Source organism: Hydra vulgaris, chromosome 05 (genome assembly GCF_038396675.1).
Source record: "Hydra vulgaris chromosome 05, alternate assembly HydraT2T_AEP".
In the NCBI taxonomy this organism is placed as follows: domain Eukaryota; kingdom Metazoa; phylum Cnidaria; class Hydrozoa; order Anthoathecata; family Hydridae; genus Hydra; species Hydra vulgaris.
In genome coordinates this window covers 16302501-16316914 of record NC_088924.1, presented here as the reverse complement: position 1 = coordinate 16316914, position 14414 = coordinate 16302501, and the positions used below count along the sequence as shown (strand labels likewise).

The following is a 14414-nucleotide window of genomic DNA, read 5'->3' as shown; positions in this document are numbered from 1 at the left end:
CTGGTAGAAATAGTGATGGTGGTGTATTCAAAAATAGTAAAATAGGAATTGCTTTTGAATCAAACTTATTGCATATCCCAGAACCTAAAAAGCCAAATGGTTCAAATGTAAAACTCCCCTACGTTCTTATTGGAGATGAGGCATTTCCTCTCAAAAACTATTTAATGAAACCATATCCTAAGGAAGTATTGTCTTTAAAAGAAAGAATATATAATTATAGATTGTCACGTGCTCGTAGAATAATAGAAAATACTTTTGGGATTCTGGCAGCTAGATGCAGAATTTTTCGCAAACCAATTATTGCAAACGAAAAAACTGTAATTAATGTTACTAAAGCTGCAACTGCTCTGCATAACTACCTTATGCATGGTCGTCAGTTTGAACCTTTAAATCAATATTGCCCTTTAGGATTTGTGGATTGCGAAACATCCTCTGGTTTGCTAGCTGGAGAATGGCGAAGCAATGTTTCAAATTACCAAGGGATAACAACTTTACAAAAACAATTAGGCTCAAATAATTATTCTTGTGATGCAAAAGCAGTAAGAGAATTATTTCGAGACTTCTTTAATTCTCCTCAAGGACAGGTTCCATGGCAATATGATATGGTTTCCCGTACTCAAAATACATTTGATTAAGGATAAACTTCTCAAAATACATTTGATTAAGGATAAACTTGTCTTTCCTTTTTATATAATGCACACACACACACACACTTACATATATATATATATATATATATATATATATATATATATATATATATATATATATATATATATATATATATATATATATATATATATATATATATATATATATATATATATATATATATATATATATATGAATATATAAGCATTATATGTTAAATCGCATAGCTCATCTAATCTCTTAATCTATTATATAAAATAAAGTAAGAGAATATATAAGCTTTGCCATTTAACATATACTTAACATGACACATTTATATAAATTTTAACTTATAAGCTTATAAGCTATGCCATATATATATATATATATATATATATATATATATATATATATATATATTATATATATATATATATATATATATATATATATATATATATATATATATATATATATATATATATATATATGAAGTATTTTATAGTTTACCTGAGTTGTATATTAAATGTAAAAATAACTAATATCTTAGTATATAAAATATATTTAATTCCAAAATTCGATTTTACATTTTCAATCATTGTCACTTTCCAATTCAAGGAGGATTTCCATAACTTTAATTTTTGCTATTTTGTTTTTCTTTTTTGAAAGGTTTTGAAAAGAACTTACTAAACTTTTACAGAATAGCTCATCTGGATCGTTATCATTAATTTTCATCAGTTTATTCTGCTCCACATCAATCATTATTGCTTTTTCAAGAGCAACTTGTAATGGGTCAGGTTTCATTTTTCTTTTCATTTTATTTGGTGACGAGATGATCATTTGTGGTGATGCAATTGAACTTACAATTGTTTCATTTTCCGTTAAAGTCAAATTATCTCTTGAACTTGATGCTTTAATCGTATTGCCTATATTTTCAAAAGCAATGTGTTCAACTGGAGGCTGTGTTGCAAAAATGTCGCATTTTATGTTTGAACTAGTCTTTTTACCCCAATGACATCTTTCAAAAACATTAATTCTGTAAAGAATTGACATGAGGGTAGTTTATCTCCACCAGCTCCAGACATGGTAGCCTTCTTTTGACGGTTTAAGCATCTACGAAAATTTTCTCTTAGCTTTGTCCATGTTGAAGTCAAAATTTTTTCTAATCAAAAAAAAAATATATATATATATAATAATAATAATATGTTATCTTATTACAAGATAAAAAAAGTATTGTTATTTGTATCGTTTTGATATGTTATGAGTATGTTTCAATTATTTAGTGTTATATTAGTTTTATAACTATTACACAAGTTGTTTTGTTATTATTTCCTAATTTTGTCTTTTGGCTGTGTCTCTTTTGTCAGCGTATTCCAAATATTTATGTAAATGCTTGATAATAATAAAATGAACAATTATTATTTTGATTCTATAATAAATTGTCATTGAATGCGTTTTTTATTGTTATAATCATAGATGTAGTTTTGTTTTACATATTGTTGTTAAAATTTACTTGAAAAAATAAATAGCTACCTTCTACATTTAATAAAGCAGATATCTGCGTCCATGCTTCAATTTTTAAAGGTGTTTCTTTATATGAGCGAGTTGTAGTATCCCATAGACACGGAAACCTTCTCACTTCTTCTATCAAATGAGCTTCCAAGCTCTTGCTTGTAGAATAACTTTGTATTCTTGAAAAATCGACGTTTAAATCGGTCATTATTAAATTGAATTTTCAATAATCAATGTCGAGAATCGGATAGGTCACTCGAAAGTTTAATATAATAACATATTGTTCGGATATTTATACAATTTAAAAAAGCAGTAAAACTGACATAAAATTGCAATTGTAGGTAAATAAATGTCGTAATGCTTTCCATTTGGCATCATAGTAAGCAATTAAAAATTTATGCATAAATAACTTTGATATAATTACGAACATAATTATAGAAAAATAAATGTTTAAGGCAAAATCACAAAAGTAATGTTTATGACAAAATTACAAAAACGGAAAAATTCTTTGAAACTTATCTACTTTTTTTGTTTTTAATTCTCGAAGATTATAGCAACGCGATTGGCTGCTAATTTTCATGTTTGCTTTTTCACGGGAAAAAGTTGATTTCAAATCAACTTTTTCCCAAGACAGACATGATGGGAAAAACTAAGATTCGGGAAAACTAAATTACAAACTGCGCATGCTCACGTGATTAATTTTCCCATCCCTTTCCCTTTCCCGTAGTAAAACGGATGAGTGGAAACTGACCTTTAGAAATATTTCCAAAAGCTAACTCAACAGTTGAACTAAAATTAGGATCCAGTCTCCAACAAATCTTCATCAATAGCAGCTAAAACAGCATCAAATTCATCTAAATTATTAGAAACTGCGGCAGAAAAAGTCATTTTACCCTTAAATGTTCAAGTTATTTAACGAAATCCATAGAAGACGACCCGCGTTTCCAGACTATTTAAATACTATGACTATGCTAAAACAAACCTTTTTAAATTAATTTTAATTATAGAATGCTGATAATAGTTCGAAAAAAAAAATTGATAACAATATTATAAAAATAAAGTCATTCTATATATATTTTACAATAGGTTTCTAATAAAAAAATATTTAAAAAATTTTTTGTGGGGCCTGGCCTCTTTGCCCCTCCCCCGGCAATTAGGGCTCTGTATAATATACAAAATATAAAGACTTGATGAATCTTAAAACATTTGTGAGAAAAACTGCTTGGGAATTCTACGCCGATTTGCCTTATAACCCCAAAATAACAACTTAAATGATTTCCTGCATAATATACTTTTGATGTTATATTTAAAAATTATATTTATGGTAATATTTACAGTGCTGGATTTTTTTGCACAATAACAGATTTAAAAAAAGTAGAAAAAATAAAGTCCAAAATGGGGTTTTTGAAATTTGATTTGTAAGGAATCAACCCTTAAATTATTCTAGATATAAAAAAAAAATTCAATGGCTGACCAATATCTAATGGGTGTAAAAATACCTAAAGCCAATGTCAAATCCGACACTGTTAATTAGCATACTAAATTAATTTAGTATTATTTATATTGTTTATTTAGTTTTGACTATTTTTGTCACTTTGTGTAAAAATTGTGTTTTTAGTAACGCTTAGGATTATTTTCAAAATCCAGGGGTCATTCCCATCCTACTAGGAAATTCTTTTTCTTTTACTAATATACTATAATATTGTATATTAATTTATTTTAAAGTAAACAGAATTTTATCTTTGTTAGTCTAAAATTATTTTTCATTTACAAGTTGTTTATATAATGTAATAATATATATATATATATATATATATATATATATATATATATATATATATATATATATATATATATATATATATATATATATATATATATATATATATATATAATATACTGTTTCTATAATATTAAAACTTCGTTTTTAAAAACTTTAAGTTTGTATGCTGAAAGAAAATGTTTATGTTTGAAAGTAGATAAGGTTTATGACTGAAAAAAAATCATATATTTACATTTATGGAATTAATTAAAAAAAATCTTTTATTTACTACAAGAGAAAAATATTTGTGCATTTGGCTTCTTAGTCCTTAATGATCTGAGGGAAAAAGTTTAGATATGAAACCTGTATTTACATGAGGTTAAAGATGTAAATATAAATAAACATTTTAATATAATACTACTATAGCAAAATAAAAAAATGATATAATCAAAAACTGTATAACTTGCACAAATAAGAAATGTAAAATTGAGAAAAAAACTTTATTAAAATAAATATCAAACAAATATAAACTAAAGACAAGTTTGTATCACTTATAAGAAATTAGACATATTCAACAATTGAACTTAAAACTTGAAACTTGTTATTAGTTTACTATAAATATTATTGATTTTAAAACTTGAAACAAGTTTTCTACATATATCGACAGTTTTCTGATAGCCAAACATTAGTATTACTTGCAAAGTAAGTTGTACTCTTAATTTGTATTTCTATGTAAATCTACAAGTTTAACACATTCAACGTTTAGTCACATTTTCCTGTCCTGCCCTGTTTTTCCAAAACTGAAAATCCTATTTATACCATCTATTAAATACTTTTCGCAAAGTATTTCTGTTTCTATAGCTTTATCACAAAATTAGTTATTTACTACTAAAATAATGAAGAGCTTGACTTTATGTTGGATTATGTAAGTGCTGCGAGCATAATTTTTGCATTTGATATGTTAAATTTGCTGTAACACAAAATATATCACTTTTGAATTACAATCTTTTCTTTAGACAATATCAGCAACTTTTAATAAGTATAGATAGAGACTGCAGTGGGTCATGCCAAACATTGGTCTGTAGTTTTTGTTAAATTGAAACAAATAACATGACATAAATTTTTAATAAATACTGAACTAAACTAATAATAACAAGTAAAATGAAAGATGATAAAAAAACAACAATTCTAATAATTAATCATTGTTATATTAATTGCAAAAATTTAGAATGTTTGTACTATGATTACTAAACCTGTTATACTTTGCTTAAATACTAATATATTCATACAAACATAAATTTATATATATATATATATATATATATATATATATATATATATATATATATATATATATATATATATATATATACATATACATATATATACATATATATATATATATATATATATATATATATATATATATATATATATATATATATATATATATATATATATATATATATACATATATATATATATATATATAGACATTTAATTTAAAGTTACCCAAACTCAACTTCACAAAAATTGACCTAAATTCATTTAGAAAAATGCTCTTAAACTGCAAGAATATAAACAATAATACAACTAACATTAAATATATCAAGAAAAGTTCATAAAACTATCTGCCAAATAAACTTTTATATCACGTGTACCATATACAACTTATTTAAGTTATGTAAACTTGATGAAGAGCCATCTTTCCTGATTTTTCTAAAATTTAACCTAACTTCCCTGATAACCCCCTGATTTTTTTGCAGATATCTGAATTCCCTGACTTTTCCCTGCTTTGGCAGACATCCTGTATATATATATATATATATATATATATATATATATATATATATATATATATATATATATATATATATATATATATATATATATATATATATATATATATATATATATATATATATATATATATATATATATATATATATATATATATATATATATATAACATTTTCAGGTCACCAAAATATTAAAAATTAATTATGGAATACTGCAAACATATAAAAAAGTATTAATTCAGTATTGTAATGCAAGATTCTATAGCATTTTTGAAGACTTTTCTAGAATCTTTTTTAGATATTTGTATAATCATGAAGAATATTCTAGGATTGATTTCTCTGGAATTTCCAGTAGTAGTGAACCTCCTGAGGATGTTTATTACTACAGCAAAATCCTAAAAGCGTCTGCAATTTAATTCAATTTTAGAAAATACATTTATAAGAATATACCATTTATAGAAAGTGGAGTGGACTTCATATGCAGATCTTGCATATAAAGACCACTTAGCAACGATGCAACATAACATAAGAAGAATTTTATTTGATCTAAAGTTACTAGTCACAACAACAAGACTAAATAAAGTTGATAAAGTATATATTATGAATTTGTCAATTAGTATGTAACATAACAAACATGTTTTGGTTACATATGCTATGTTGTTATTAACAACAACATAAGTATTTTTAACATATTTATCTTAATTAAAACTACTTGATTACTCACAAACTTAATCAAGTTATGATCAAGGTTTTGTTTTTAAATAATCGCTATTAATAAATGTTTAAATAATCGCTATTATTTAAACATTTCTAGAATTTTATAAAAAACTTCAAATATTTAAAAAAACACCATCTAAAATTTATGCACCCGAAAAACGCAGATAGTCCAAAAATGCATCTAGCAAAAATTCAGATAGTCCAATTTTGTTTTACGCGGAGATCGCAGATAAGCCAATTTTGTTTTACGCGGAGATTGCAGATAGATCAATTTTGTTAAGGGCGGAGATAGCAGATAGTCCGATTTTGCGCGGAGCCATCGATATATACTCCTAGTTGACGTTTACGGGACACGACTTTTTTGTTCCGATTATATTGTTTTATTTACTTTTTTTATACTAATTTTGTCATATATATATATATATATATATATATATACAGGGGCGGATCCAGGGTGTCGCGAATGATGCGCATGCATCAGTCTTTTTTCAACGCTAAATTTAAGTGTATCTCTTTTTCACTTTTTTTTCTTAATAAAAAGTAAAAGTAGAAATTGGAATCTGGTATTCACAAAAAATAAAATACTTGTTTTAAACTCGAAAAAAATTCATTTAAACTCGATTTTATTTTATCTCTATAGTTACTTATGCGTTACTTATACAAAATTCCTGCGTTTTGGAGCAACTGATGCAATTGTTCTTCATTAAATACAAATGTGATTGGTTTAAAAAAAAAAAAAGTACGTTTTAACCAATCATATTTGTACTTTTTCACAAATTTTTCCGATCACTTTGTAGCAACTGATGCAATTGTACTCTAAATCATTAATGATTGGTTAAAAAACAGTTTAAACCAATCAATATTTAATAAAATAACAATTGCATCAGTTGCTACAAAACTTCCGCAAAAAACTTTACAAAAAAGATAAGAAATGTTATTTATAACCAATCAAATTTGTAGAAAGTTTAGAACAATTGCATCAGTTGCTCCAAATCGTTCAAATTTTACAAAATTCTGATATGCCACCTTATAAACGTTCTTCGCTCGTAATTTTCGTCGTTGGACTTTGCTTGTAAAATAAAGTTTAAAAAAAAAATGAATTTTTTAGTCTCAAATGCAATTAAGGCTAGACATTTGCCAAATATTCGCAAATATAAAAACCAGTTGACTGAAGAATTGAAAGTTTTAAATAATAAGAGTCCAGTTCAGCCACATAGTCAGGCTTCTGAAAATACTGAAATGGATCGTTTTATACCAAAGCAAGAAGATACTAAAGATTATGTTGCTTTAAGGTAAAACCCTATAATTAAAGTTAATGGTATTTTATATTTTCAGCTAGTATTTAATATAAACTGAGCTTGTTTTAGTATACTTTTTATTTTATTTAAGGTCATCTGAAGATGGAAATTGCCTCTACAGTTCAGCTTCTCTTTTAAGCAATTCGTCTCTGAAGACAGTTAATGTATTGAGGCTTCTAACTTCGATTGAATTGTTTGAAAAAGTTTCCTACTATGCGAGGTACTCCCTTTTTGTTAAACAGGTTGAAAACAATAATTTTTCTAATCTTTCCAGTGTTCTAGTAGCCTGTGTTTCTTTTGAATGTTCAGATTAATTTAAATTAATTAACAGTGAATCAGCTTCTGAAATTATAATAATGGAAGCATTGATCAACTGCCGAGCTAACAAGTTTTCTTCATTTTTATGTCTAATTGCTTTGTCATCAGTTTTAAATATTCCTATTAGATCAATTTATCCTGATTTTGGCTTAGAAAAATTCAAAAAACTTTTTAATACACTTATTTTTCCATTTCGTTCAATTAAAAATCAAGATCAAAATGTTTGAAATATTTTATGGTGTAATACTGATATTATGTCAGTGATGCAAAATAATAATAACTGGACACCGAACCATTTTGTACCAATTATTAAAAAGCCTAAACTAATTTCTAGCAATAATAAGAATTTGGCTATAAAAAACGATGCTACTTATCCTTTACACTTTTTTAGTCCTAAAACTGAAACAAATAAAAAAAAAAAAACTTGATTCTGCAAAACATGTCAAAATTCAATCTAAAATTAACTTTAAAAAAGACAATGCTTTCATAGAGTTGCCTTTTGAACCTTCTGTAGATTCAAAAATAGTTAAGTCATTAGACTCCAACTCAGTTATTATTCCTTCATATAATGAATTAAATTCTTTGTATGATGTTTCAACATATCTTGTTCGAGGTAAACTTTTAATCGCTGGCAAAGATGATTCTATTTTGTTAGATATGGTAAACAAAGTATTTTGTCCTAATTCTATGTTTGTTTTTCCAATATCTTTTAATACAAAAAGATCATTTAAATTTGAATGGCTCAGCCAGTTTTCTTGGTTAGCTTATTCTAGCAAAGAAGATGGAGCTTACTGTCTTCCTTGTACTTTGCTAGGTGCTAGTATTCCAAATAAGTCTGGAATATTAAATTTAGTTTTCAAGCCCCATCAAGAGTTGGGTAATGCTGTTCGTGATTATAGAAAGCATGAGGAAAATTGTGTTTTACATGAAAAATCTATGCTTTCATTTAATGCATTGCTTTCACGTTGCAATTCCAAAAGTAATGTTATTGAGGTTGATTTAAATAATTCTCGTTTGAAACTTCTTTCTGATAACCGAAAAAAATTAGTGTCAATAATTAAAACAATAATATTTCTTGGTAGAAACGATCTAGCATTTCGTGGACATCGTGATGATAGCAAATATCATCCTGATATTGGGGAATCTTCTACACAAAAAGTTGGAGTTGGTAACTTCATAGAGCTTTTAAATTTTCGTGTTGATGCTGGTGATCAAATATTAGCTAATCATCTTTCTTCAAGTCCAAAAAATGCAACCTATATATCAAAAACTACCCAAAACCAACTTATTGATTCTTGTGGGAAAGCGATTGAGGAAGTTTTAATAAAAAATGTCAAGCATTCAATTTTTTTTTCAATTCTTTGTGATGAAGCAGTTGACTGTTCAAATACTGAACAAATGTCACTTGTTTTAAGATATGTAAATTCAAATAATGAGATTTGCGAGGATTTCTTAAGATTTATTGATTGCAAGACTGGTACATCTGGTCTTAGTCTATCTCTAAATGTACTTAATGCACTTCAAGAGTTTGGACTTGATATTCAAAATTGTAGAGGCCAAGGGTATGACGGTGCGGGTTGTATGGCAGGTGAGTATAAAGGAGTTGCTTCTCGAATAAAAGCTCTTAATCATAAAGCTATATTTGTTCATTGTGCAAGCCATAGACTTAGTTTAGTAGTAGCAGCTGCATGCCAAGTTCAAAAAGTAAAAAATCTTCTTGGCCAAGTAAAAGAAATTTCTTATTTTTTTAACTTATCTCCTAAACGTAGTAACTGTCTCAAAAAATATTTAAGTCAAAATCAAGAAAAAATAATAGATACTTGTCGAACAAGATGGGTTCAAAAGCTGAGAGGTGTTGATGTTTTTTTTGATAGTTTTATACCTATTATTCATGCTTTAGAGGAGATGGGGTTAAATGAGTCAAAGGAATATAACAGCGAAACTGCTTCCAAATCCTCTTCTTTTTTAAGATTATTAACAGATTACTCTTTTATTGTAAGTTTAGTTATTACAAAACAATTAATGGATTTTTTTTATGCAATTACTGTAACTCTTCAAACTAAATCTTTTGACATATCCCAGCAGTGTTTTGAAATAACTAATCTAAAAAATCTGTTATTAGAAATTAAAAATAAAATTGATATATATCACACTGAATGGTACGCTATCGCTCTTAGTTTGGCCAAAACTCTTGATATACAAGAAGTGAGACCTAGATTGTGTAATGTCCAGGTTTACCGGGATAATTATCCAACAAACACAGTTTGTGACTATTTTAAACATAGCATTACTTCTCCATTAATTGAACATCTTATTAATGAGTTAGATAATAGGTTTCCAGAAAATGGCATGTTTGTTTATAAAGGTCTAGCAGCAGTTCCTTCAACTGTACTATCCAGAATACAAGTTAAAAAACCATGGAAATCTGATTTTTATGAATTTTTAAATTTCTATTCATCTGATATGCCTCATTTTACTTCAATACATGCTGAGTTAGATTTATGGGAATTATTTTGGAAAAACCAGTTAAGTATTCCTTCAACTGTTGCTGGTACTTTAAAGTCCATTGACATGAGAGGTTTTCCAAATATAAGGACAGCATTTATAATTTTAGGAACAATTCCAATAACAACTTGTGAATGTGAAAGAAGTATTTCAGTTATACGTAGGCTAAAAACATACTCCAGAAGTAATATGATTGAGTCTCGCTTTAACTCTTTAGCATTAATGTCTATACATCAAGAAATTTTTCCAGATGTTGAAAGAGTCATTGACATTTTTTCAAAGTCAGGTGTAAGACATTTAGACTTAGCTTTTATTTAGTAGTGTACTAACTTTTATTTTACTTTTTTCTGATTTGATTTTTACTAATATTGTGTGTATATACACACATATATATATATATATGTAAATATATATATAATATATATATATATATTATATATATATATATATATATATATTATATGTTTATTAATTATATATATAATATAAAATTAATTATGTATATTATTATATATATTATATATATAATATAAATATATTATGTATATATATATATATATATATATATATATATATATATATATATATATATATATATATATATATATATATATATATATTTAAAATATAGAACTTCAATAAAAAAATATAACAAAAATTATTATAACAAAAAACAGTTTAAAATTAAAAAAAAAAGAATCTAGATATGGAGGGCTAACCTTAGGCAAGATTAATAATATAATATAATATAAGATTAATAATATAAAATAAAATAAAGATAAAATCCAGAAATGGAGGACTAACCTTTATTATTATATTTCTAGTTACTTAACCTAATATTACTTAACCTTAATAAATAACCTAATATTACTTTACGTGACGTGCCTATCAAGAAAAGGAAAGAATCCAGAAATGGAGGGCTAACCTTAGGCAACATTACTTTACATGACGTGCCTATCAAGAAAAGGAAAGAATCCAGAAGTGGAGGGCCAACCTTAGGCAACATTACTTTACACTACATGCCTCTCAAGAAAAGGAAAGAATCCAGAAATGGAGGGCTAACCTTGGGCAAAATGACAGTATACAGATGAAGTGCAAAGTCCTATGGCTTACCTTCTCGTTGGTGCACTTTGTTAAGTAAATTAGGCTTAAAATTACATGTCTAATTTATGAACAAAATAGCCAAGGCAACATTTGTAAAAATTTCTGCTAAAAATGGATACTGCAAAAGCAATACAAAATTTAGTTATTATTCAATGATATAAACAGCGACGCCACTCGTAAAAAAAGCTGCCTGGGGCGTGTCCGCCCCACCCTCGCTACGCCTTTTAATGTTTCTCCACTTTTTATATTGACTATACTTAAACCCTAGAGAAGTTGCGGGGGGGGGGGGGGGGGGCCCCACGTCAATAAAAAAATTTCGCATCACCCATTTAAAATGCTAGATCCGCCCCTGATATATATATGTGTATATATATATATATATATATATATATATATATATATATATATATATATATATATATATATATATATATATGTATATATATATATATGTATATATATATATATATATATATATATATATATATATATATATATATATATATATATATATACATATATATATAATAAATATGACAAAAATAGTATAAAACCTTCAATTTGTTTTCTTTAATTCTAACTTATATAAATATTTTGTAAACAAAAAATAGTATACATTAGCGACGTGAACAAATAATAAATTAGGTTTGAAACGGAATCACGCACAGAACAGAAAAACTCAAATTTTAGTTACTAGATAAATGAACTTTAATTCCTCTAAAATTTAAGTTTTAGCAATATAAATATATTTTTTTTAATGATATTTTAAAGATTAGTAAAGCTTTCCAGAAAGTTACAGGACTGCACTATATATTATAGAATCACAGCAATCGTTTAAATGCAGTTCATAATCACGCACGTCACGCATGGAAGTAGTGAATTTTTTAACTTCATGTAGATATTTTCATAGTTTTAAGAAAGATATAGTTTGGAAGCGAACAATAGCGCATTGTTTTAACTCTTTCATACTGTTTTTTCTCGTTTCCGGACTTCCGAACCTGCACAAAAAGATTGTTGTTGTTAGCAGTTGCCTGTTATTTTTTTAAGTTGTCTTTCTATTTTTATTGAAATTGATTTTTTTGATATGCCTGGTGAAAATTGTGCAATATTTGGTTGTTCAACTTCAAGAAGACACAAAGGTATCAGCATTTTCAAAGTTCCTACTCCAACTAATGATGCAAATAAGAAATGGAGTAATGAGCTTATTAACGTAATTACTAGAGACAGACTCATCGATGATTCTTTGAAAAAACGAATTGATTCCTTCAACCTTTATATTTGCGAGCTTTACTTTACTGAAGATCAATTTTGGGTTAACTCATCTCGAAAAATTTTAAAGGATGTAGCATTGCCAACTAAATCTCCCTAAGAAAAGTAATCAATCACAGCGAAGTTCAATATCCATTACAAAACGTGAGGAGTTTTTAGTGACGCAAGAGTTAATTTCTCGAACTACAACGTCATGTTACAAATCTTTTGATGATTTTACAAAACGTATTTTAAAGCTTTCTCTTGATGATTGTTGAAAAATTTCTTTGGATGATATATTTATAGTAATTACTTGTAATTCTCCAGGACATATTTTACCAAAGTATGAAATTTATGTCGACGAGTTGCTAGACTATTGTGTAAGAATTTTTGGTTGGATGTTACCAATAGATCATCTATTGTACCTTCAATATAAAGGATCTTTTTTAAATGTTTCTTTATCAAAATTTATAAGTCATATTGAAACTCTTGTTCTTTGTCCTGGTGTTAAAGTAAAAAGTTAATCAACCAAAACTTTAAATTTGGAAAGCATGTTATAACTAAAAAATTTAACTACTTGCTTTTTAAGCAACTTCCTCTTAAACCTAGATTAAATCAAGATGAGTTTTATCGTTCACTTTAGCAGCTAAATCTTCATCAGCATATTCTGATTTGCGTTTTGATAGTAAGACTGGTTCAGGATTTTTAGTTCTTCCAAGTTTACGCACCTTGAGAGACTACAAAAATTATATACATCCTTCAAGAGGTTTTAATCCTCAAGTCATTAATGATCTTGCAAATAAAACTTCTAACTTCTCTAGTTCTGAACGATTTGTTACAATTCTGTTTGATGAAATGAAAGTTCAAGAAGATTTGGTTTGGGATAAATACTCTGGTGAGTTAATTGGATTTGTAGATTTAGGAGATATTCAAACTAACTATGCAACACTTAAAAATGTGAGAGAGCTAGCCTCTTATGTTTTAGTTTTTCATGTTAAAAGTATAGTAAACCCACTTTCCTATAGTCTAGCAACATTTGCCACAACTGGAGTAACATCGACACAACTTATGCCAATATTTTGGAAAGCAGTGCGTTATCTGGAGAGTATAAATTTGAAAGTCATAGCTGCAACTGCAGATGGTGCATCTCCAAATAGGAAGTTTTTCAAAATGCATAAGAAATTAGATGGTGGCTTAGGGAAAAAAATTATATATCGCACTAAAAACTTATTTAGTAATGATAATAGATTCATCTTTTTCTTTGCAGATGTACCTCATCTAATCAAAACTTCTCGAAACTGTCTAAGTAATTCTGGTTCTGGATGTAAATCACGCTACATGTGGAATAGTGGATTTTTTCTTTTTTGGAATCATATTTCAACATTTTATAATTCTGATTTAGAAAGAGGTTTAAAACTTGTTCCTAAACTAACAAGCGATCATGTAAACTTAACACCATATTCTGTGATGAGGGTACGTCTTGCATCTCAAGTATTGAGCGAAACGGTAGGAAATGTTTTA

The 14414-nt window shown here is 26.8% G+C and overlaps 2 protein-coding genes across 4 annotated transcripts in view; one reads left to right on the top strand and one right to left on the bottom strand.

The window, feature by feature from the left end:
• Positions 1–14414, bottom strand: part of LOC136080628 (coadhesin-like) — a 102340-nt gene that overhangs the window by 65781 nt on the left and 22145 nt on the right. The gene's annotated exons all lie outside the window — the stretch shown is intronic.
• LOC136080627 (52 kDa repressor of the inhibitor of the protein kinase-like) lies at positions 7344–10878 on the top strand. Its single transcript, XM_065797525.1, has 2 exons — positions 7344–7712; positions 7810–10878. The coding sequence occupies exon 2, from the start codon at positions 8400–8402 to the stop codon at positions 10857–10859; it is 2460 nt and encodes an 819-aa protein (XP_065653597.1). The 5' UTR covers positions 7344–7712; positions 7810–8399; the 3' UTR covers positions 10860–10878.